Below are 27275 nucleotides of genomic sequence, written 5' to 3'. Positions count from 1 at the left end.
TAAATTTTTTTCATCTAAATCGATCAGCACGTCGTGTCAAAATTGATAGAAATAACTACAAATTTATTTCGATGCTGTGATTTCTGTAGAAGTACCAAATGATTTTTTATTCTAAATCGATCGTCATTTTCATCGAATAATGTTACCTAGAAATTTATTTCGATACTATCATTTCGTTGTAGAAGTAATTTAAAAAATTATTTTCATTTAAATCGATCGTGAAACTGGGTGCGACCTCAAACAATTGCTTACCCCTACAACTTTTTTATTTTGTCAGATAAAACATACCAGTTTTGGTATGTTTTTGTCCATTAAAATGATAACATAAATTAGCGGTTGATTGACTTATTCAAACGCATTTGGTCACTTCCTGTTTTACTGGAAATGACTGCAACTTTATGATTTTAAATGACACCCCCGGTATGTTTTAGGATATTATTCGATGAAAATCACACTCTGAATAGAATGGCATATCATCATATGTCATTTTTGACATTTTCACATATGGTTGATTTATTTGTAACATGCGGTTCATAATGACAATTTGACTCGAGTACCAAATTGTGGTACCAAATTATTCGTAGAAAATGCTTTTTCCAAATATGCTATCGAGCCACCTTTTGTTCCGTTTTGAAAAAATTGAGATATGATTAAAAATTCGATTTTGATATCTTATAACGAACGGGCCCGGACAAGACACGAAAATCATTAGACTATCAAATCTATTTTTCCAAGGCTCCTTGATTAAAAATTAGTGTTTTTAACACATCCATGGCACTCTATAATAGATAGAAATTTAAAATAGATTTTTAAGCAAAAATGTCAAAAGTTGACATATTATGATATATTATTCGATTCAGAGTATCATTTTCTATCGAATAATGTAAAACATACCGGGGTGTCATTTAATAATCAAAGTTGTAGTCCTTTCCTGTGAAACTGGAAGTGACCAAAACAATCGAATACGTCAATCAATTCCTAATTTATGTCATATACTAACATACCAAATCTCGTTTTTTTATCTAAAAAAATTAAAAGTTATAGCGGTGAGAGCCACTTTGAGACGCACCTCGGTATAAAATGACAGCAATCTTCATTTCATGCCACCGCTGACGCTGTTTTTTTTTCGATTATATGGTAGTTAATCAGTACAATAATTAATTTTTATTTTTATCCAAAAAAAATAAATAAAAAGTTATAGCGGTGGACCACTTTTGAGACGCACCCAGTATAAAAATGACAGCAACCTTCACTTCATAGCCATCGCTGACGCTGATTTTTTTTCGATTATACGGTAGCTAATCAGTACAATAATTAATTTTATTAGATTACTACGTTCACTAAGATCTAAAATAGTAATTTTAGTGTAACAAAATGTTGATTGCTACAAGTAATAACGTTGTATATTCAGTTTACAGTTGGATGCTATCTACCAACACCATATAAATATGACAAACACGTTCTATGGTTGCATCTCTATAATATGACAGTTATTATTACTCTAATTTCCATGTATTCTAAAACTGAATTTTTGTAACAGATGAATTTGACAGATAAAATTTCTGATAGATGAATCGCAATCAGCCAATAGAATTACTGGAAATATATCACAAAGTCGTTACGCCGTTACGCCGATACGCCGTTTGTAGGATAGTGTGGTTACCTAGATCTATACAAATAGGGAATTCTGGTGAAGTTCATGCTTTTAAACCTACACTTTTTTTACTACTTTACTGCTATACGAATTTTATTTAAATGATTACATTACACTTTAAACATTTTGTTTACAGTTTCATCCAAACTCAACTCGCCAGATTAGACTTTAAATTATTTATATTTTGTGACGGGGATCTGTTACAATTATTTTGTTGGGTGTCGAACCATAAACTTTATGATAAAACTCGAAGAATTTCAACAAAACACTTTTATTAAACTTTACGTTTCCGTGATAAACCAAATCATGTTTTTTCTACCTACTGTCCCTCGATCTTTTTATAATGGACTCCGTCCAAGGGTCCGAGAGGGGCCCCATAATAATAATAGTTCTCTCTCGTTACAATTTTTAAATATAACTTGTAGAAACAATCTTAAAGAATACTTACTACCTATTTTGATTTTTTTCTGTCTGAATCTCTTAATATTCTAAAATGAATACACTTTACTTTATTAGATAAGTATACACATGGCATATATATGATTCCAAAAAAACGGCGTCAAATTACCTTTGAAATGACAATCGTCAGAATCGATCGTCGTGTCAAAAAATTGTACGAGTATCTAAAGTTTTTTCATCTACAAAAAATTGTACGAGTAGGTAAATTCTAAAAATTTATTTTCGTGCTATGATTTCTGCAAGTATAGAAGTACCTAAAGATTTTTTTCATCTAAATCGATTGATGGGTCAAAATTACCTAGAAATTTACGTAAAAGTACCTAAAAAACGTTTTCGTCCTCAGAAAAACAGATCGTCGTATCAAAGAATTGTACGTAGAAATACCTAGAAATTTATTTCGGTACTATGGATTTCGTTGTAGTAGTAGTAAAATTTTTTCGTTTCTCTAGTCGTCGTATTTGTGCGAAAATGTTGACATTATTCCACATATTATATGTCATTCTATGAGTGCATCCACATCTATCTTAAAACGGCGTATCGGCGTATACGTACGATTTGAATCGATTTCCAATAATTCTATTGGCTGAAATTTTGACAGCTCAATTTGATAGATAAAATTTGTGACAGATGAATTTTTCAGCCAATAGAATTACTGGAAATCTATACAAGGTCGTTACGTTGTTACGCCGATACGCCGTTTTTAGGATAGTGTGGATGCACCCTCAATAGAATGACATATAATATGTCAATTTTTTGACATTTTCGCATATGGTTATACATATAGAGAAGTACCTAAAGTTTTTTTCATCTAAATCGATCATCGTGTCGAAAAATTGTACGAGTACCTAAAAATTTATTTCGGTACTATGATTTCATTGTAGTAGTACCTAAATTTTTTTTTCGTCTAAATCTATCGTCGTTTCAAAGAATTGTACGAGTACCTAAAAATTTATTTCGTGCTATGATTACGTTATAGAAGTGCCTAAAGATTTTTTTCATCTAAATCGATCGACGGGTCAAAGAATTGTACGAGTACCTAAAGATTTATTTCGGTGGTATGATTTCATTGTCGAAATAATTACATCAAAGTAATTACGATCATCGTATATATGATAGTGACTGTAATGATAAGGCCGTTTTGTATGATATTTCTCCCCACAGGAAAAAGTTTAAACAAAAAGGTACCGTATGATCGAAAAAAAGCGGCGTCCAGTTGGCTTGGAAATGACGATCGATGACATTCCCCATATAATTTTACATATAAAATGACAGCAATTTTCATTTCATTGCCATCGTTGACGCCGTTTTTTTTTCGATCATAAATATGATAGTAATTCAGTTATTTCACAATAATTAATTTTATTGCATTATTTCGTTCAGTGAGATCTAAAATAGTAATTTCAGTGAAACAAAAATTTTGACGGCTACCGTATTCTTTAAACTGTGACTACACACTACAGTAATAGGTACGTTGTATATTCAGTTTACGGCTGGATGCGCATCTACCAACACCACCATGTGGGGAAATATGACAAACACGTTTTATGGTTGCATCTCTATAATATGTTCTATCTTCTTATACTTTGTATTCGAAAATTTAATTAGAGTAATATTTGATAATATAATATTCTTATTATTCATTGATTGCAATATTAATGAAAATAGTGATTTGTTTTAATCACAGTTCTAATAATTTAAACTTGAAAGTATGGGGTTCCCAGAAAAGTAGGTGGTTCCCAGCCTCTACAAATATGGAATTCCCAGAAATTGATGCTTTTAAACCTACACTTTTTCCTTCTACTTTACCAAGCGCTACATGAATTTTATCAGACGCAGAAAAATTTAAATTATTACATTTATATTCTTTTAAACTGTTTACACACTCACTGTAATACGTATATTCAGTTTAGACCTTAACTTTTTTCTTTTTAAAGTATAAAGATAATATAGGGGATTCCATCAATGCTTAGCACCATTATCACTTAATAAAAAATAAGTTAAATAATTTTTTCTAACAAAATAGAAAAAAGTGCAAATGATAAATACACACATACATATCTGATTCCAAATAAAAATTACCTTAGAAATGACAGTCGTCTGAATCGATCGTCGTGTCAAAAAGGTTAATGATACCTACCTAAATATTTATATCGATGCTACGATATCATTGTAGAATAACTAAATTTTTTTTGTCGGAATCGATCGTCGTGTCAAAAAATTGTACGGAGTATCTAAAAAATTTATATTGATGCTATGATTTCGTTGTAGAAGTAGCTAAACTTTTTTTTTTTAAAGTATAAAGATAATAAACGGGGTTCCATCATCACTTAGTAAACACTTACAAAATCTACTAAATGAAATTGATAATGCATTGTAACTTGATTATGCTTATTACAAAGAAATTTCAGATAAAAACACTTTCGTACAGATGCATTTATTAGACAGAATATATCTAATACTAACAATAAGTACAATAATATTCACTATAGCAGAAATGCACCGTTTTTACTTCTGTACTGTGATCAATTACCGCGTCAAAAGGTCCGTTCGTCTAATTCTAATATAAATATTTGAGAATTAAAAGCGGCAACGTCGTGGGTCTGGCGAAAACGAATAAACCTCTATTTTTTATATAAATGGGACAAATTAAACGGTCCAGCATCAGGGCCTGAAGGCATCGCTTGAACATTTTTCGTCCGATATACCCCGGGTCTGACGGCCTATCTTCAACGTACCGGGTCTGACTTCGTCGATTTAATAAATATATATATATATATATATATAATGGAAAATAAATTTCTTGCAGTTTTTAGGTATATAATAAAATTATATAAGAGTTTCTTGCCTTGAACTGCTAATATAGAATGAGTGCAGATATTTTAAGAGGTGGTAGATCTGGTCAAAATAAACATATTTTCTCTTTACCATTTTTAAAATAAATTGAAAAACATGTTCGACATAATGTGGATCAACCTGCTCTCACTACCGGTTTCGGGGCCCTACCCCATCATCAAAAAGCTTGGGTATTTCCAATGAATGTCGATGCACAATAGAACACGACTTGTCGTAAAATTAGCAAATTATATTAAGTCCCACATCGTCGAACACAGCGTGGAATTAATTTCTATATTAGCAGTTCAAGGCCGAAGAAACTCTTATATAATTTTATTATATACCTAAAAACTGCAAGAAATTTATTTTCCATTATATAATTTGGGCTAGCCGAAAAAACACCTTTAGTTTACTATCGATAGTTGTGCCTCGGTTGGTACGAAATTACTACCATTGCACGCAGGCCGCTATCTCACGATGCGGGACTTAATATCTACCGCTACTTTACGACAAGTCGTGGTTATATACTGTGCAGTTGTGCTCGACATATTGTGGAAATACCCAAGCTCACCTGATGATGGGGTAGGGCCCCGAAACCGGTAGTGTGAGAGCAGGTTGATCCACATTATGTCGAACACAGTGGAATTAATTTCTATATTAGCAGTTCAAGGCAAAGAAACTCTTATATAAAACATTATTATATATATATATATATATATATATATATATATATATATATATATATATATATATATATATATATATATATATATATATATATATATATATATATATATATATATATATATATATATATATATATATATATATATATATATATATATATATATATATATATATATATATATATATATATATATATCGATTTGCTGGGAACAGAGGGGGAAGGGTTTTAGTCGGTCGGTAGTACCAATCCGACACTGTCTGGGCACACAAGAGCGCAAGCATGCATTCGTCTGATAAGCAGATTCCTAATCCCCGCTTTAAAAAAAAAAAAAAAATTCTGTGTAGAGATGCATTACATTTTTAAGATTGTGATATTATTACATAAAATAAATTAAAAAGTTAAATGTTTAAAAGTTAAATTAAAACAAACTTACCCAACATTAAAAAGATACTTATGACAGATCGATGTAACTGCGACAGTTCTCTTTTTTCGATAACACTTAACTAAATTACCTTCATTAATGCTGCTTTACTTGTACGTGCTATTATAAAAAAAAATGCTAAAATAACAGTCCCCATTTCAATCAACACATTATTTTCGTATAGGCTTCATCACAATTTAGAATTCAATATGATTTACAAAACACCTTTCTCTGTTTTATTTGATTACACATTACTTTGAATATCTTTCTGAATGAATAAATGTTGAAATTATTGTCTCTTACCGCCACTTTACGAACTACTTTCAATCTAAGAAAATACATGTTTCACTCAACAATTTTAAATACGTATTTTGCTTTTTCGCTATTTTTTCGATGTATTTCGACAACCCGACCGTCAACAGCTCCAACCATCTGTCGGCCAAGACGGCCACGTGTCACTGGTTGGTAAGCCGCTCCGTCTGCTTTGTTGCGTCCGGCGTGTCGAGCTTGCGTCATGCGAGGTTGCCGTAGTTTCAACAATTTCAAATTCAAGAGATCTGAAGCAATCAAATTTGTATTAAATTTTAAAATAAAACAGAGAAACATGAAAGGAAACAAACAAAACGAAAATGAATTGATTATTCGTCGGGCTGTTTTCGATATATTGAATTCTGAATTACGATAAACAATTTAGAAATTTCTTTTTTGTGACCTTATCACGCTTATAAGACACTTGAAGCAATCAAATTCTTATTAAATTTTAAAAATAAAACAGAAAAACATGAAAGGAAACAAACAAAACACAAATGAATTGATTATTGATAAGGTCACAAAAAAGAAATTTCTAAATTGTTTATCGTAATTCAGAATTCAATATATCGAAAACAGCCCGACGAATAATCAATTCATTTTCGTTTTGTTTGTTTCCTTTCATGTTCTCTGTTTTATTTTTAAAATTTAATACAAATTTGATTGCTTCGAATCTCTTGAATTTGAAATTGTTGTAACTACGGCAACGTTGCTTAACATCGTCGTCTGACGCAAGCCTGCCACGACGGCGCGGCTCAAAGGACCAGTTCACACGTGGCACTCTTGGCCAACGCGCGACGGTCGGGCTGTCAAAATACATCGAAAAAATAGCGAAAAAACAAAATACGTATTTAAAATTGTTGAGTGAAACATGTCTTAAATTGAAAGTAGTTCGTAAAGTAGCGATAAGAGAGGTATTCAAAGTAATGTGCGCTTTTCAAGGTGTTTTGTAAATCAGTGGTTCAAATAAAACAGAGAAACATGAAAGAAAACAAATATTGAATTCTAAATTACGATAAACATTTTAGGAATTTCTTTTTTGTGACCTGGTTGTGAATAATATAATGAATCATTTTCGTAAACGTCATAAACGTAATGTTTTAGTTAATTTTCGGTGGTTTTTGTTAAGTTTTCATTGAAAGGGTAAGTACTAAAAATAATTAATGTGTTTTTTTTCTATAATAATTATTAATAATGAGCACTGATGAAAATTTAACATTCTTAATTTTTGAGTAGAAATTTTTCTATGAATTTATAAATGTAGAACTATGTAGAATGTGGATAACATAGGAGGTTACAACACTGCATGGTTTAGATACACCGTAGAGAAATCTCAGGTGAATAAACAAGTGGCACTAAAAAGTTTTTTCAAATTTCCCGGAAAATGTCAAGAAAAATTTTAAATTTTCAACATTTTTTTTTCGCAAAAAATACCTCATAGGCGTGTTTCTGGGGTTGAACTATACTACCAGTTAAAATATCTGCACTTATTTCTGGGACACCCTGTATATATGAAATATGAAAATATTTTTTGTATTATCCTACGAATTGGCATGGCGAGGAGGAGAGGGAGGAAAATGTTTTGTTTCCTATTTTAAAGATGATAATGATAATATAGGACAACCCACCGGTCGCACTGGATACAACCCGATATTCTATAAAACCACTCAAGGAAGAGATAAACCTTGTGCTCCGTCAAAATGGCTGGTCATAAATAGAGGTCAACCGGACATATGTCCAGTAAGGCTATTCAAAAAAAGTATGGAAAAAAGAAGATTAATTAATGTTCCAAGATTGTTTTAAACTGCAAATCTTTCCTGGAAAATGGGTAAATGGTTCAAGAACCTTCCTGTTGGGAAAATACGATTGCTAAATGGGTGTCTATCGAAGTGAAAAAATCAGGTTTGGCTACGGAGAAAGTAAAAATTACTAATCATTCGCTATGTTCAACAGCTGTGTCGACACTAGCAAAAAAGGGGGTTGAGGAAAACACAATGGCCAAAATAACTGGACAGACAAACCCGAAGTCAATTAAACCTTACCTTCAACTCGATGATGAACATGATGTAAATTTGGTAGAAAAAATGAGAGACAATGAAACTGCTACAAGTTCTAATAATAATACTAATGTGTGTTTTTGTACGTACCATAGGTTCATTTAATTTCAATTCAAAAATTCAGCATCTTTAAATTCAGCATCTTCAAGTACCGCAACGGAATCTAAACATAATAATTTTTATAACTGTGTTTTTCACTGCAATTCTTCATGTAATTTTTAATTTCTAATATTATAAGTTCTGTTTCATATTATTGCTTCATTTTTAAATAGCTTTTTTTAATATGTTCAAATAAATGGTTTTAAAAAATCTATGTATTTTCACTTGCATTTTCATGTTTTTTATTCGGGAAATATTATACCGAATTACACTCGTGCATTAAAATTAACGTGATAATTTTTCATTTGAACATGCTGTCAATAAAAAACAGCATTCGTTTATATTCATATTTTGGAAGAACCCTCCTCCTTCTGAGTCGAGCTCTTATGGCAAAATATGAATATAAACTCATGCAGTTTTTAGACAACATGCTTTCATGAAAAATTATCGGTAATTTTTATGCACTTGGGTAATTACTTCCGAGAATCGCGCATTATGATCACAAGCTACTGCAATTTCTGCATGTTTTTATCCCATTTTTTTTAAATAAAAAAATTATATTAAGAAATTAAGTGAAGAAACTCCAGTGGTGCAATAATAGCGTATGATCGAAAAAAAGCGACAAAGAAGGCTGGGAAATGACAATCAATAATAATTTTGGAGTTGTCATTCTCTAGAGGTCATTTACAAAAAACTGACATAAACTTTGTCAAAAATTATAACTAATTATAGAAAGATTAAAAAAGAACAGAACGTTTTCAAACACAAAAATCTATTTCCAAAAAAATATCTTCTCTCGAATTTTAAACTTACCCTATTTAAAAATAATTTGTAGGTACTCAAATAAATTACAGTCCTCTTAAGGCCAACTGGCAGTAAGCGCCATTAAAAAATAAGGAAGAGTACGGGCTAAATAAATGACGTCTAGGGCTTGACCTCGCCAAAATTACTATCCATCGTCATATGTTATTTTTTCTCTAAAAATGCCATCAATTTTGTCCCATATATGAATAAACAAGAAATCCCAATACGACGCGTTAATATATTTAACTGTTTAATAAACAATCAGTATAATTTTCAATTACACGATGTTGTTTATTTTGCGATATTACTAACATAAACACCGGCTGAATTTGCTCCAGTAACTTTAGCACTGTAAATTTAAACTTTAAATTACAATTTACCTTCAAATTTGTGGAGAACAATAAATATTCATTATATCTAACCACATAACTGCGGATATCTTGTTAAACCATAGTGGCTTCGAATTTTCATGCTGGTCTGAAAATAATACAAACAACAGGCGCACCCTTATGCATATTCCCAGTTACATCTGTGGTTACATCCTGGGACCAGACTATTTATATAGATAAACAGAGTCGGCGCGCGATACAATAATTTAAGGGTGCATTGCATAATCTTAGAAAAAAAATATCACGCAACCAAGCCCAAAGAAGACTCTTGAAATAAGTAAAAAAGCTGGTTTAACCTTTCGGCGGTCGATCTTTATTTTTTGCATTAAAGGTTGCGCGCGGACTCTGAGTCCGCAATTTCAAGAGGTTGTAAGCGTTGCTAGTGGTGTAAAGACATACAATACTATGATATACAAAATAAAAAACTATTTATTGACTTGCTTCATTACAAATAGCAAACGTAAACATAAAATACTAACATAAAACACGCAAAACACAAACTAAAATATTATTATTCAAAACCAAAAATAAATAATAGTAATGAAAAAATCAATCCATATAACAGTGATTACAGAACATTTGTGTGCTCAAAATATACGAAATTGTAACACTGTACACAAAAGTAACCAGTTGGCCTCAAATTACAATTCTGAAGTGCAGACCCTCTGGTAATACTATATTCAGTACTTTAGAATCTGAAATGTATTATTCTGTATCAGAATTTATTTCGGGCCCTTGCCTTTCTATAATATCCACTTCTTCTTCCATGTCATCGTCATCGTCATGTAACGATTTACCAAGAGACATTTTTTACGTAAAATGTTACGGAAATGTATATTTTTTTACTCAGCAGTTTTATAAAGTTACGGACGAAAAATTATTACTCTTCAAAACACTTGAAACACATGTAGGTGGCGCCTCCTACAAATAGGAGTCATATTGACATCAAAATTAAATTTCTCATGTCAAAAAAGTCCCAGACACCAATTTTCATACAAATATTGACTTTACTTCAGAAATTATTTGGAAAAAATCGAAATAAAAATTATACTTCTATTATATTTAGGACATACATTTATAAAGTTTTTTACTTGTTTTGGCTTGCAGAATATGCTGCCGAAGTTTCCGGAATACAGTTCGGACCACCCTGTATATGTTGATATGGATGTTAACAATCGAAAGGTCATATGGAAATTCTAATATCACTTTGTAGGGCAGGAAAAGTAAAAAAGGGGACGTAAAGTTTGTATTGTCATATATAATAGAGGCAAAAAATTAAAAACTAAAATTCACAAGTAACAAAAAATCGAGGGGTTCAGCAAAGCATAATTTTTCTCTAACTAAATCATTGTGTTTCTACTAGTTTAAGAAATCCCTGTGGTAGGCTTTCTTATATGGGACACCGTGTATACATATAGCTTTGTAGTTTAAGTTTTCTTGATTATTTTTAGATTCTGTGGAAGCGACTATAATAGCAGTCTAGTAAAATATAAAGCAGTTTTGCAATTTTATGTCCATTACAATAATGTTAGAAAAATTAAAAAGTTTGTTTAAAAAAAACTCAAAACAAGACGTCGCAAAAAGTGATAATATCTCTGAGAATATTGAAGTGGCATCAATTTTAAAATATCTCTTCAAATAAACCGATGAAGAATTAAAAACATTTTTACAATATGTATTTAGTTTTTTTTCATAGCATCTGTTAAAGTTGCCTAATATCTATCAAAAATAGTAGATAAAAGAGTACTTTAACCGCAAGGGTAGGTTAACAGCGAGGATAGTTAGGATAGTTAGGTAACAGCGAGGATAGGTTAAAAACTTTATTTCTTCTCGCACGTTTTTTAATCGCTTCCATTCTTGAAAATGTTTGTATTCCTTTTCATAAGTTATTCGGGATTTAAATGGAAGTAGTTTGGATATGGCGTTTTTTATATTCTTATTTTTTATTAGTTATATTTTTTCTACTCGTAATAAATTTCTTGAAATAATAATTTCTGAATATTTTTTAAAACGTAAGTTGCTATGGAAAAAAAATATTGTTCTATACACGATAAAATTGCATTATCGTCTTCCGAAATTAATTCATGACATGACATGACATTCATTAATCTTTTCGGTCGACGATAAAATACCATTTTATCGTCTTGTGTAAAAAATAACTATTTACGAATATCTTTGAAAGTCTTTGAATATTTTTAATTTGTAAAGCGGCATTTTATTGGCCACAAAAATGCGAAACTTTGCCATAATTTGACCTCTTTCGTATTTTTTATAGTCTTATAGTCTCTGAGATCACAATCGTCGCGCTCGAATTTGGGACACTCTATATATAAAAAATGATAAGTTTGTGTTATTCTTTATTTAAATTTATATTAAATTAGTTTATATTATTATGCAAATTCTATTTTTATTCCAGAAAAACACATGAAATAATTTTGTCCGGGATTTTATACGCAAATTTTATAAAAAAAACTTAAATTTTAATACACAAAGCAGTTTTACTTCAAATATGCGCATATAGTGCACAAACAATTTTTTTGTCAAAAAGACCTAAATATGGGTGTTTACGTGGAGCCACTGTTCTCAGTTACTCTAGGTCTAGACTATTTATATAAATAAAGGACAAAAGCTTTTCTGTTTCCCAAAAACAAACGAAATACTGAAAAAAAAATCGAAATGTTTCTACATAGAAAAGTATATTTATGTATCCAAACAGAAAACTGAATAATAACATTTCCATATAAAGTGCATTATTGTAAAAATCCTTTGTTGGATAGAATCTAAGGCACAAAGAAAATTTCCGATCATTTTCTGTTGTTTGAGGGACATTATTGAAAGTCAATATAGTATAAATATGTTTCATTGCAAATAGGTTCGGGTTTTGAAAACGTTATTTCAATACATTGTTTGAAAAGCGAAGCATATACTGAATATTTTATAAATTATTCTCTGTTTTATATATTAAAATTTCCAATAAGTGTTGAAAAATATTTTACAAAGATCCAGTAAAAATGTAGGTGTACCTTTTTTCGATAGTTTGTTTTTTGATTCATCTTAATAGCTTTTTTGAGATATTCGCTTTTGAAAAAAGACAGTTTTATCGTATTTTTTACATTAAAACAATGCCTTTGCTTTTGGTCCTAGTCAACAGACCTATAAAATAGTTTGTGATTTATGTAACGTTACTGTTTTTGAAAAATCATATTATTATTGCCTGTTGTGACGTTACTCTAGCTAATATGGTTTTAAGTCCAAAAGTTGATATCTACCATGATCAATTAAAGCAGCAATAGCCGATACTTCAGGACTTAAAATTATCTCTACGAGAATAATATGACTCTTCAATGACAGTGACATTACAAAAACAATAATAGTTATTTATGGTACTAGTGTGTTATCTTAAGGCCCCTACAGACGGACGTTTTTGTACGCGTTTATGTACGTGCGTTCAAAAACGTGCATACAAAAACGTCAATGTGTATGCACAGAAACGTCACGTTTTTGAGTGCACGTTCGTTTTGAACGACGCTCATGATTTCGACGACAGAAATTTTGTACGTGCACGCAGGATTTTCTTGCAAGTCTCAACGTGTGGATGTGAACTGTGCGTCGCACAACAGTAGCGTCGATTGGTCCCACAAGCTGCAGCGTTCTGTTGATTTGACTTTGCTAATAATTTCTTAGTAGAAATGTCTGTGAATTCCTGCGGGAATTTATTGAATTGTACAGAGAAATTCCCTGTCTTTGGCAAGTAAAATCCAAACAATGTTTACATAAAACTATAAAAAAAACGAGGCTTACGCAAATCTGGTTAGGAAGCTACAAGTTGTTCAGCCAAACGCGACTAAGGCTTCAGTTATAACTAAATTTAACAGTCTTCGGAGAGGATTTGGGAGGACTTGGAGGAAGGGAACATAAAAAGGTTGTTGACTCCAAGAGATCTGGTTCGGGAGCGGATGAAGTGTATGTTCCTTCAATTTGGTACTAATGACCGAACCTTCGGCGTTGAAGAAGCCACTCTTTACACCACATACGGCGCGGTTAGGAAGTTTATTTATTTTGATTAGGTTAGTTTTTTTTAACTTTCGTTTGAAGCACAGCAGTGCACGCCACTGCTGCCAATGCTAACTCAACCACTTCCCTGGAAATCGCTCTAAAACACTGTGTATTTTCAGATTTTGTATGTGCATCTGTATGCAGTGCTAGTGCACGATTTTGTGTGCAGGTTTTTGAACGCGCGTACATAAACGCGTACAAAAACGTCGGTCTGTAGAGGCCTTTACATATGAGTCACGCTGGGAAATGTTTAGCCTTCGAGGCCGCAGGCCGAGAGGGCTAATTTTCTTTAATCTCTGAATTATATGTTATGACACGCGACATGCGAGCAAAATTGTTTCATGTCCAATCTCTAAAGAATAATTGATTTAAAAGGATCTACCAGTTCTACTTTCATTGTTTACTATCTACTATTACTATCTATTATAACTATAACTGTTTTGTTACTATCTAATATAGATGTGCGTTTTCTGTTATTTTGTAAATAATAAATAGCACTGACATTAAGACGTCATTTAGATAAATCGCGATTTTTTAACAATGAAATAGTGAATTATCAACCAGCAAGTCAGATTTTAAAGAAAAATGGTTCAGGAGGATCTTCCGCAAGAAATTGTTAACCAGTCAGAGGCAGCTACAGCACAAATACTGCCAGAAAAATCTCGTAGGTATATGATAGGGAATTCATAACATACTAGTTTGTGATAACGTAGTGGCTGTTGGATCAACTACTATTTTTTTATTAGTGTGTTTATGTATATGTTTATGTAAGTGTGTTTATCTATGTGTTTTACCCAAAAGTAATGCTAAAATTGCTGTAAATCGTTAATGTCTTATTCAAAAGCGAATATATCCAACAAAATTAAAGCTATTCAAATGAATCAAAAAACCGAGGGGTAAACCGCAGAGGGAAAAGTGTACACCGTAATTCCTTTTGCTCAAATAATTCCTCAGAATTCGTAGACCTTGAAGACCAAGGAATTCCTCGTAATTCCTTCGGAATTCTTTGGAATTCCTTGGTCTTCAAGGTCAAGGTCAATCATTCAAGGTTTTCCTTGGAATTCCTTGGTACGAACCGCAATGAATTTTGTCGTGATTTTTATATGTCCTAGATCTAACAATAAAAAGTACTATTACAAGATTTACGTTTTTTTAGTTAAATTTTAGGACTAATAGGGTATCATGAGGTGAAAATACTAGAAATATGTCGGCACTTACTTATTAAAATTAATTTTTCTCGGGATTTTTTTGAAAATTATAGGTCCTAGTTATATCTATAGGAAAGGAAATTAATAAAACTTCAGTTGAACGTCATAATACGATCACCAGTAAATTCCACAAGATTACGCATGGTGTCATTGATGAAGTGCACCTAAAGTTGTATTAATTTTCCTATTGTATATACCTCGGTATTATTCCGAGGAAATGAAAAACAACTTTACACTTTCTGAGTATTGAATAAAAAATCTTATGAGCGTTTCTTTAAAATGGCGAAATCAAGGAACGTTATAAGTAGATCTCTCGGGGGTGGTTCGGCCGTACTATTGGAATATATTTTAGATATATAATCGAGGGTACAATATTAAATTAAAAGAATATCTAACCTGTAGATATTTGATGTTGGGAAATTTTGGAAGCGATTCGAAAACGAAAAACGGATACTAAAAAAATCGCCTGCAAAACGTTTTTCGTTAAATTCGGTCCTACCTATTATAGTATTCATGGTCTACTTATGTTCGTTAATTTTGTATAAAGTTGCTTGTAATTCCTCTTAATTCCTGTGGAATTCCTCTAAATTCCTAAGGAATTCCTTGGTATTCATCGGAATTCTTCCGGAAATCATTGGAATTCCTAGTAATTCCTTGGAATTCCTCGTAATTCCTTGGAATTCCTGTAGAATTCCTTCATAGTGTACACCATAATTCCTCTGCGGTTTACCCCTCGCAAAAAACAAACTATCGAGAAAACCCATACCTAGAAGATAAGATAAGATTTTTAAATACCTTGCTTTGTTAGCATATTTCACATGGTGTTTCAAACTTTCACCAACATATCAACATTTTGTTCGTATAATTGACAGATGGAAACTTTCATTTTTAATTTAGAAAAAGATACTAAAATGTAAAATAATTTAGCTACAGATTGATTATAAAATCACCAAAATCGGTCTAGGCAAAACCCAGTGAGCAAAGTTTTGTTACATTTAGGGAACAGTTACGTATCTGCGTTTTATTGCTTCATATCAGGCACAAGAAGGGTCTGGTAACGTAACAACGACGTCACCTAGAACCTAGAACACATAAAATGCCCACTGGCAATATATTACTCTTTAAAATCCCCCCCAAGTCAACTTTCAAAAAATAACTTAAATTTAAATGACTTAAGCCATTAAAATGATTTACACATAAAAATACTTAGGTATTAGTATTTTTTTTAATAATGTTTTTGTGCTGTTTCTTGATGTGGAACCTTTGATCACCCTCTATTATACTCAATTTGTCTAAGGTAGACCTTATCTATTGACGTACTAAACTGCTAACCAAAAAATAAAATTTCTTTAACAAATTATTTAGTTTTTTTTTTCTCAAAACATTTTACAAAGAAGCAGTAAAAGCTTGGCTATTATTTCACGTATATTACAAAAGTAAAAAAGAAAAAAGCAATTTAAGCTATGGAATAGAGGAATTATTTTAATGAATAGAAGGAGAAGGAAAATTGAAGACACAAATTTTATTCCTATATAAATGACTAGGTTTAGTTCAATTATTACGGTTTCCACGAGACAATTTGTAATGTCAAATTTAAAGCTGGCGTATTACTTAATATAAATAGACACCATAATGGTCATTTTAGGATATTTCAGATGGCATTATATCACGAAAATGGTAAATTCGACTTGATAGTCGTTCATGTCAGGATTTATATTACGGATCACACAAGCAATTATCATCAATTTTAAGCACAAAGAATATTAAATATAATTAATATTTACTCAAGTAGTCACGGCATAAAAGTAAATTTGACAAATAAGAAATATATAGGCAAGGTAAACAGTAGACTATTTATAACTATAGTTCATACCAAATAAACTTTTAGTCAGGTGATTAAACTTGACCGGCACAGCGGTGCCCACTTTCATATATTTTCTTTTCATCAAAATATTTTAGGAAACCAAAATAAATTAATTATACATATATAAACAGTTATTATTTACATCAGCAAAACTCACCTCCTTAACAGCACGTAAGGGACATAAAGGGCCATTACTACCGCATTCCCGTTCAAAATATTCTAATAAGGTTGCGATGAATTTTTACATTATTACTAAGAAAAATGATTAGCATACAACAATAGTATATTACTTACCGAGGAGGGATGGTTCATTACTGTCCAGAGATTAACTAAATCTCGAGACAGTAATGAAAACTTTCCTCCGGGGTTTGTATACTATTTTATTTACAACCACATCATTAATTAAAAAATAGGGACAATATTTTATTTTGAAAAAAAATAAATATGCGAAAATTTGTCGTTTTCTGTTTTGGCATTTCCATATCTATAGTTACCGGTACCAGTAGTTGTTATGGCGCAAACCTTCAACAGCAAAACGAACTACTAAGTGACAGTTTTGAATTTCTTGTTCGATTTTTCGAATTCATATAACATAGAAAGCCAGAATGTTGTAGGAAAGTTCTGATAATGAAGACTACTATAATATTGGTACTCCACCATTTTACGACGTCAATGGTGGTGTTGTTAAATACAAAAAGCTGCAACGAGTTTTTATACGAAAAAGCTTTAGTTTTAGAAATGTTGAGACTCAGGAGGTTCGAATCGCACCAAGATGTAATGGTGATTAAGTCATTTGATATAATCCTATGAAGTGCGTGATGTCCTTGTTGCTCCAAGTGAAGCTAGTGTCGTCCACAAAAAGACATATTTTGCCACTGATGTTTATGTTAGTAATGTCGTTAATAAAAAGAAGAAATAAAATAGGGCCTAGTACTGAGCCTTGTGGTACTCCACATTCTATTGGCTTGCTAGAAGACAACGTGGTATCCACCCTCACAAGTTGACTTCTGTTGCTCAGATACGACTTAAACCATTCGAGAGATGATCCCCTGAACTCATAGTGCTGCAGTTTATTAATTAGGATCTTATGATTTACACAATCGAACGCCTTAGAAAAATCACAGAAAATTGTTGCTGTAGAATGATGGTTGTTTAGGCTGGAGTAAACTTTATTAAGGAGGGAAAACATAGCGTCATTTGTGGACTTGTTGCTTAGAAATCCAAATTGATATTCACTAAGTATTTTGTACTTAAACAGAAAAGATACCAGCCTTTTTTTAACCAACCTTTCTATGATCTTAGATAGCGTTGGAAGGAGTGCAATTGGGCGATAGTTAGAAGCTTCATCTTTGTCTCCTCCTTTACGCAGAGGAATGATTATGGCCGTCTTAAGACATTTTGGAAAAATACCATTTTGGAACGATATGTTTATTAAAGTTGTTAGGTGATTCAGAGTGCTTTCTGGCAGATTCGAAAACATTTTTAAAGTTAGCCCGTCGGTCCCAGAAGAGGATTTATTTTTGATGGTATTAATTATACTGCGAAGCTCTTCTAAAACTACGGGCGAAAAAAAGAAACTGTGTAAGTTTACATTATCATTAGAGAGATAAGAAAGTGGATCATGAGGAGGACATATGGTATTAGTTAAGTTTTTCGCTACATTTACAAAGTAATCTTTAAGGTTCTCAGGTGAGGTAGAGATATTGCTAGACGAAGAAAAGCTTTGTTTCTCAATTCATTCACAATAGACCATGTTTCTTTAGCAACATTACCATAATTGACTATTCTCCTATTATAATAAAGGTCCTTAGCGGCACTTATAGTCTTATGATAAATTTTTCTGTATAGTTTTACGTATTTGTGGAAGAAGAGACTGTCTGAGAATTTTTTAAGTGAGATAATGAACGCATGTTTTTAGAAGATATGCGTAGACCTTTAGTGATCCAAGGTTTATTATGCTTATTTTTTATAGGCCTAAGAGGAAAGGATTTAAACGCTAGACTGGTTAATGTTTTTACGAAAATAGAAAATTCGGTGTCGGCATCATAAGAGCTAGTATCCCAGTTGGTTATTTTACATAAGTGTCTGAACTTTTGAGTATTCTTTTCAGAAAAAATACGGCATGATTTACGAGGGGCATTTTTGATTTTGGACTTTATCGAAAATTCAGTTAAAACTGCTTCATGATTAGAGAGACCCGAGCTAAAGACGTTGCAGGTGATGGAGTTAGGATCAAAAGATGACACAACATAGTCTATAGTACTAGAACTGGTATTGGATATTCTGGTAGGTGAGCCTACATGCATGGCTATTCCAAAAGAATCAAAAATGGACTGAAGAAACTCCTGAGCAGCACATACACTGAGAAAGTCAATATTAAGATCACCACACAAAATTAATTTGCTTTTTAAGGGCAGGGACTCAAGCAAGCTTAGTAGATTATGACAGAATAATTGCACGTCAGAGTCAGGTGTTCTATAAATACAAATAATGTAAAGGTGATAAGCATTATGGTGGACAATGGAAAATTCGAATACTTTTTCAGATAACAAATCATTGTACCTAGTTACCCCGGAAAAGTCGTTGTTTAAAGACATTATCATAGTACCTCCATGAGAAAAATTTGTTCTATTAAATCTAGCCACTGTGGTATAATTTTTAACAAAATAGCTTTGAAAGTATACGAAAAATGGTATGCCGAAAGAAATGCTAAGAATATTGCTTCGGAGACAGTCTTGATGGCATATTTTAGCGACATGGCAAGGCAGAAAAAGCCATTTTTTTCTCTTTAGGCTACGTACAGCATGATACGGACAATGCTGTAATTAAGGGAACAGACTGACATATCAAAATATCACAAACTCGTCGCTTTTTTAAAATGCCAGAATGTAGGTTTTAAGCCAAAGTCTAGCATTTTTACCAGGCAAAACTTGAAGGATTTTTTCACGAAAAAGCACTTCAAGAATTCCTTCCTATTAAAGTAAGGCTTTTTTTAAATGTTTCCTTTTTCTTTTTTTAAATATTTTTTTCAATTGTTTTAGGTTGCGCTTATAGTTGGTTTGTCTGGGGCATGTCGAAGTGAAAACTACGCATATTGACATTTTAGAAAACAAAATTTGCATAGAAATTACCGATACAAAAACTTATAAGAGCAGATCATTTATGATAACTAACACAAGTTGTATAGAAATTGTAAAAGAATATTTTGCTGAATTAAATGAGGCGAGAAATAAAAAAAACCGAGTGAGGGAAATGGATGAAGAAAATGGGTGAGGGAAATGGAAGAGGGAAGAAATGTAGATAATTTGACACTTTCAAATTTTTTAAAAGTCAGTAATGTCAGTATTACATATATGTGGTTGTAAATAAAATGTTATATTATGTGGCTTTAGCACAGAATAGTACAGGAAAATAAATATGCTTTAGCTAATACTAGTTAAATAACGAGGAAACCTTTACCTTACTTTTAATAACATTCTTTGTCACAATAACCAAAACTTAAATACCAAAACAATGCGTCTCGAAAGGTAGTCTAAAAGTTATTATAGCTATCATCTCTGTTCGTCGTCTGATTTCCGACTCCCTAGTTTGCGAATAATATTTTAAAAATCACTAATTTGATTTATGTATACAGAGTGTCTTAAAGCTGAATGTATTGAATTTAAAGAAATATGTTTATTTTTAAATAGGCGGATCATCTCAAACTAATTGAACTTGTCGGATCAACTACACACAATTAAATCGAACATTCTCGTATAAACTAATTGATATGATGAGCAAAATAGTCGAAATAAATTTTCGAGATTCATTAATTTTAAAAAAATAATTAACAAACAATAACAATTAGAGTGAAAAACTGAAACATGTCGCTTAACAAAAACTCTGTTGTTAGGTCCAAAAGATAAATATAATTCTGCATTGTTTTTTGTGAAAAATGTGCGTCATTCCATTGCTGCAAATTTTAATTGGAACTGTAAATTTGAAGTATTTTCTATATCGGATTCAGATTTAAATTTTATATAAATTTACCGGACTTTCACAGTAATATACAAGGTGTCCCAATATTTCGTGAACATAGAACTACTAATTTTTGGAATTAAAATATGTTCATTGGACACAATATACCTCTGCCACAGCTTAAGTAAAAAACAGCTCGGACAGTGTAGCGTGTCGCTTTGATCTTTTTACGCTCGGATTTGCGATTCGAAAGAGGGAGAACACTAGAGCGGCGAGCTCTCTCGCCACAACCAATAGCCGCGTAAGCGGCAGTCAGCCCAGAGATTAAAGAGTATTAAAAATTTAGAGTATTAAAAAAAATTTTACACGTGACGTAAAAAATTATTCGACTGGTGCTACAACATAATTTAGATACACGTTTTTTAAATTGTTAACTTTACATAAATATGCATTCTCAAAGAAAAACATTTAAAAAACAAATTAATTAATTTATTTCTAGAAATAACAGCAAAATGAAATAGGTACATTGATTACTTATAGTTATTTACGAATGTTTCCAAATTAGGAGCTTTCGGTTTTTGTTTGCTACATTTAAGTTCTTATTAATATTCTTTAAGGTTGCGTTTCTTATTAATATTCTTTAAAAGTTAATAAATTAACTTTTGCGTATAATTTTAACAAAATATACATTATAGGAAAATTTTGACAAGGATGGTTGAATTTAATTGTCTGAAATAATTTAACGAATTTACGTAATATATTTTCATTTAAGAAAAGTTCTTCAAAATTGTTCTAATAAATTTTATAAAAAAACTTTTTTAAAAACAAGTTTTTATTTAAATACACTAAAAATAATAAAATAAACTTTTTCTTTAAAACTTTTATTATGAACTTATAACGTCATTACACAATTTTAATATTAATATATAAAAGCTTGCCGCGAGATTTGAGTGTACAGTTGCACTCATAAAAATCTGGTACGACAACTTTATCTTGTAATTCCTGGTCTAGTGGTCTATCATAACACAAACTTTGAAAATGAGACAGGGTAGACACAGGTTTTAGTTAATTTACTTGTTTATCGGTGTAGAGAAATCTCGCGACAAGCTTTTATATAATATTAAAATTGTGTAATGGCGTTATAAGTTCATAATAAAAGCTTTAAAAAAAAAGTTTATTTTATTCTTTTTAGTGTATTTAAATTTAAATAAAAGTTTGTTTTAAAAAATGTTTTTTTGTAAAATTTATTTTCTACTTTTTAGTTATGCTGGTTTCTCAGTGCCACACATTTAAACTCAATTTTTTTCTTAAATAACTTTCTATGGGCATCCTAATAATATGTATATCGATTTTCATTAAAAAAGGTGAACTTCAAAAAAACGACAGCTGTCAAATTTGACAGTTCAAATGTGAGACAAATAAAATGAAAACCGACTATGGGGTAGGAGGCATCCAATATATCGATTTTTATCAAAATCAGACAAATTTGAATTTTTTTGACAGCTGTCAAGTTTGACAGCTCAAATTTTTTTTCTTTCATTTTAGCCCATGGCTATCATCGATTTTTATCCAAATCGGACAACTTTGAAATTTTTTTGACAGCTGTCAAATTTGACAGCTCAACATTTTTTTCTTTCATTTTCGCCCATGGCCGTCCTATATATCAATTTTTATCAAAATTGGACAACTTTGAAATTTTTTTGACAGCTGTCAAATTTGACAGCTCAAAATTTTCTTCTTTCATTTTAGCCCATGGCCATCCTATATATCAATTTTTATGAAAATCGGTTGACTTTGAAATCTTGACATGTCATTAAACTGTCATTTTTTCAAGATGGCCGTCCATATATTTTTTTCATATGTATATATCCACAATATACCTATATATATATATATATATATATATATATATATATATATATATATATATATATATATATATATATATATATATATATATATATATATATATATATATATATATATATATATATATATATATATATATATATATATATATATATATATATATATATATATAATTTTAGCCCGACCCATTCATAAATAGAATTTTAAAAAATCAAAAACCTCAAAAATGCCGCCATTTTGACAGCTGTCAAAAATTCGGGTCATGCCTTGCAAAAAATGTATTGTCATCGGGTCTGAACCTACATGCCAAATTTCAATCTCCTACAATAAAAGGAAGTGGTTCTAATTTAGCTTACAAGATTTGCTCCGCAAAAACATACATACATACATAGATAGTTACATACAAAGCTTATAAAAATAGCCTCCAATGAGGACACTAAATAAAAAAATGGTCACTTGGCATTAGCAAGCCTCCAAATAAGTGGTCTTTATCGTTTTGAACAGCTCTAAAGTGTGAATACTTTTGAATTGAACATTAATTTTGAATTGAATTGAAAATTAAACAGACTATATTTTGAATTATTTCCATAATTATTTGTGTAACCAGCAGCCGCACATCCCGGAAAACCTTTTCCCATTCCAACAATAAAAATAAAATTGAAATAAAAGCACAAATACCTATGGTTAAATATAAGAAAAAATCGAATTAAAATCTTCCGTAATACGGCCCTACTCGTCATCGGTAGAGGTTATGCATCGACTGAATGAGGCTGACTGTCGCTCGCTTAATTCAGTTAAGCATCGTCGGTGTGGGGCGTTTTAAATTCGAGCGTGGGAAAAATTGGAGTGTCCAAGCTATATTATTCTGTAAGCTGTGCCTCTGCACAAAAGTGCTTCGTTTGTAAGTTTAACTTACAAACGAAGGATTCTACTAAAATTTATGTAAAGGTGGGGGTAGTTATTATCCTTCCCTTTTCATGCTTAAGATATCTTAAAAATTGTGTTTATTTTTTTAAAGTTTGAAGCCCTCTAACGGACAAACGAAGCACTTTTGTATGGAAGTAGATTATGTCTAAAGAACTTATTTTGATTAAAATATTCGCAGTAGTTCTATGTCCACAGAATATTGCGACAACCTGTATACAACAAAATAAAATACTAAATCACCACAATACACCAAAACACTTTTACTTTTACACTGGACGCGCGTTTCGCTAACCATGTTAGCGTCATCAGCAGATGATTAAGACTACATTAGTCTTAATCCCAATATGATTCCCAAACTTCATTAATTGACTGTTTGCGTTGATTAATAATAATTGCTCCAAATACTAAAAAATTGAATTTTGTATGTATATTAGACAGTGTGGTAAAAAGAAACACCTTAAAAATTTTATTTCATTTTTTGATGAATGCTTATTTATAACAACAGAGGTGTTCATTTTCATAACTTATTATTATATTGATTTCTGATTCAAATCCACATTTATTTAGAATAATTTTTTAAGTAACACAATTAAGTATGTAATTAATTAATATTTGGGCGGAAATAATGGTGGTATATTTAATTAATGATATACTCTTTTATAAAGATATAAATAGTTTTCTTTTTGTATACAAATGGGCTAGTAATATTATCGTTTTTCGCACCTGTACATTTTGTACATTTGTTGCTCTAAAAACAATATAAAATGTCAATATTCCATGGGTATATTGATAAATGAGGTCTAAATTATAAGAAAATGCATTTTCTACGAAAACTTGAAGAGATAGGTAAACATGGTATAATGTTTTAGTAGACAATTAAATTGTGCATCTGACTCTTGTAAAATATACAGGGTGTTACATTTAAATTTTACGTAAAAACTTTAGCTTAACATCCCCATCTTTTGGAGAACATTTCAAAAGTGTATTCATAATTTATTAGTGTATGATACGTTGTTCCTTAAAATAAATATTAAAATAATCAATTTTTCATGTAATTTTTAAATCAAAATCTTTTTCATTTAGATTTTAAAACGAATAAGAGGTCTACAAGATATCAACAGTCTACGAGGAAACTAACATACTATATGTATATTTTTGTTTTGTCTTGATTTTTTTCCAGACTCGTACCACTGTTCGCCGGCCACTGTATTATTGACCGTCCGACATTTCGAAATATATTTCGAAAATATTCGGTCCGCAATTCTAGATATAATACAAGACCACGACGATAGACCCGGCTGTGGCCAGCTTAATTACCACAAAAGATTGTCGTGGATTCTGATTTTAATTTTTAGTTTGTCCTTTGAATAGTTTATGGGAATGTTTCACTTTAGACCCCTCAAATTAAGAAACATCTTATAAAACAAAGTTAGATTTTCTGACTTTTTAGACAAAAATAAAAAGTTTGAAGTGAGGAAATGCATTTTTTCACTAAATAAAAGAGAAAGCTTTACTAAGATATAGTTTTTTAAACTCGGATTTCAGTTTCTTTCATAATTTATATATGTCCTATATGTTTTTAATATACGCATACATGTACAGTACAGGGTGTCCCACTAAGAATAGCTCTCGGCTGTATCTCGGAAAGTATTAGTCGAGCTTGCGGAAAAAAATATGTATAACTAAGTTTGTAGGACGGCCACTAGATGGCGGAACTGCTATGGAAAATAACAAAATGGAATTTTTAAGAAATTTTGCCTAGATACGATGTACTATAAATAATAGCTTTAGAATTTTCAATAAATTTTGGATCTTTTTTGATAGAACTATTTTCCCCTATCTGCTAAAATAAAGTGGTCGGGGAAGGTAAGATTTGTTTTTATTTAAATGTTAATAACTACGGACTGGATGATCGTAATCGAACAAATGTGAGCTCGTTTAAAAGAGCGTTTCTTACTCTATATTATACCACATAAACAATAAAAATAACCTTTTGAATGTAGACGCTAGGGGCGATGTCTTACAATTTAACAAACATTACGCGTTTTTTTAAAAAAAAATAAATGCGATAGTACATTATGTAGTTTTAGCTCATACTAAAGAGTTATAAAAGCTTAAGAAGTCAGCAAAAACCGCATCTTGATATCTTTTTTCAAACCAAAGTTATTAGCAAAATTATAATAAATACCAAAATATAAGCCCTTAATTACCTTATTTTTCTAACGCGGTATCACCAGCCCTCTTGATTATGACCTTTATAATAAAAAGTAAGATAAAAAAGTTTATTTTATTCAAAAAATCGGCAATGATCGTTTTTCTAAAAATGCCTTTCTACAGTTCACAGAATGAAGCTTTTATTTATAGTACCGGTTATCTAGGCAAAATTGTATAAAAACACCTTTCCCTTAATTTTTATAGCAGTTGAGTCCTCTAGCGGCCGTTCTACAAACAAGAAAATAATTTCCAGCAATTTCTCATGACCTCTTTAGTTATAAATATTTTTTTTCCGCAGACTCTACGGCTAATACTTTCCGAGATACAGCCGAAAGCTGTTCTTAGTGGGACCCCCTGTACATATCTTGTAATATATCCTACATAATAAAAATTATACAGATCATAATGAAAATAATGAAGGAACTAGAACTCCCACCTATTTGTTCCTTTTTAAAGTTGAACAATATTTACTAAGAACTATTTCTCTTTCAGGTATGCTACGCCATTTGCCACATGATGGGCATGTCCTCCGCCTGCTCCAACCCCATCCTCTACGGCTGCCTCAACGAGAACTTCTGGAAAGAGTTCAAGGACATCCTGTGCATCGAGAAACGTATAGACGAGGTTGCCGGAACTTCACAAAAACTCTCCATCCGCCGGAAGTCTCAAAAAAACCGCTCAAAGCCGGACCTAGTGACCGGCGCTACGGATTATCAACAGTGTAACACGGTGAGCACCGACATGACCATGTTGACTAAGTGTTAGCGATTAATGAACTTCGCGTCGCGCAAGAACGGCAACGCCGCCGTCAAGCGCAACGACGTGATCAACTCGATCTTGTGAAGTGAACGTGTGATGCGGGTATGGGACTGATACGGAACGAAGTGATTTTGTGGTGCTATCCAGTAAGGATGTTGTATAATGAATATTTTTGTAGCGGTAAACAGCTTTAAGACTTATGAAGTAGATATATATTATTGTACGTTATTTCTATTTAAGTATCTAAGTCAGTTATTTTGATGAGTATTATTGTTGATTGAAGTTTTTTCATTAGCATTTAACTAAATGCATAACCAATAAAAAACACTTAATGTTTCGAAGAATACATTCATTTGAAGAGTTAAAAAAATTATAAAACTTAAATATACAGGATGTTTCCTACGAACGCTAAAACATTTACTTACACTCATTCTTTATCTTATTTTGTGTTGGTACATTTCATTACATTCATTCTTTATCTTACTGTGTGTGAATGCTAATTAGTTCGAAGAAGTCCAACAGCAAAGTTAATAAAGATGCATATTTTATTATTTTGTTTTATACAGGAAGACGCAAAAAAAAGGAATAAACTTGTATTTTATTATAACCCTCAATTTTTAGTACCGTAGTAAGGGCAACATGGACAATATATTTGATTATACATGGTATTTTTGGCCGAAAGCACAATATTTAGAATATTACATCCCAA

General features: G+C 31.3%; 1 protein-coding gene across 1 annotated transcript in view; it reads left to right on the top strand.

Moving 5' to 3' along the window:
* Window positions 1-27275, top strand: part of LOC115880978 (neuropeptide F receptor) — a 107353-nt gene extending 80078 nt beyond the window's left edge. The window contains exon 5 of the mRNA XM_030898323.1: window positions 26300-27275. Within this exon, the coding sequence (XP_030754183.1) occupies window positions 26300-26572 (273 nt within the window). The 3' untranslated portion in view covers window positions 26573-27275. The remainder of the gene's footprint in view (window positions 1-26299) is intronic.

Source organism: Sitophilus oryzae, unplaced genomic scaffold (assembly GCF_002938485.1).
Source record: "Sitophilus oryzae breed Bouriz unplaced genomic scaffold, Soryzae_2.0 scaffold_168_pilon_pilon, whole genome shotgun sequence".
NCBI lineage: Eukaryota > Metazoa > Arthropoda > Insecta > Coleoptera > Curculionidae > Sitophilus > Sitophilus oryzae.
Note: the sequence above shows the minus strand (reverse complement) of the source record. Positions and strands in the feature narration are given on the sequence as shown.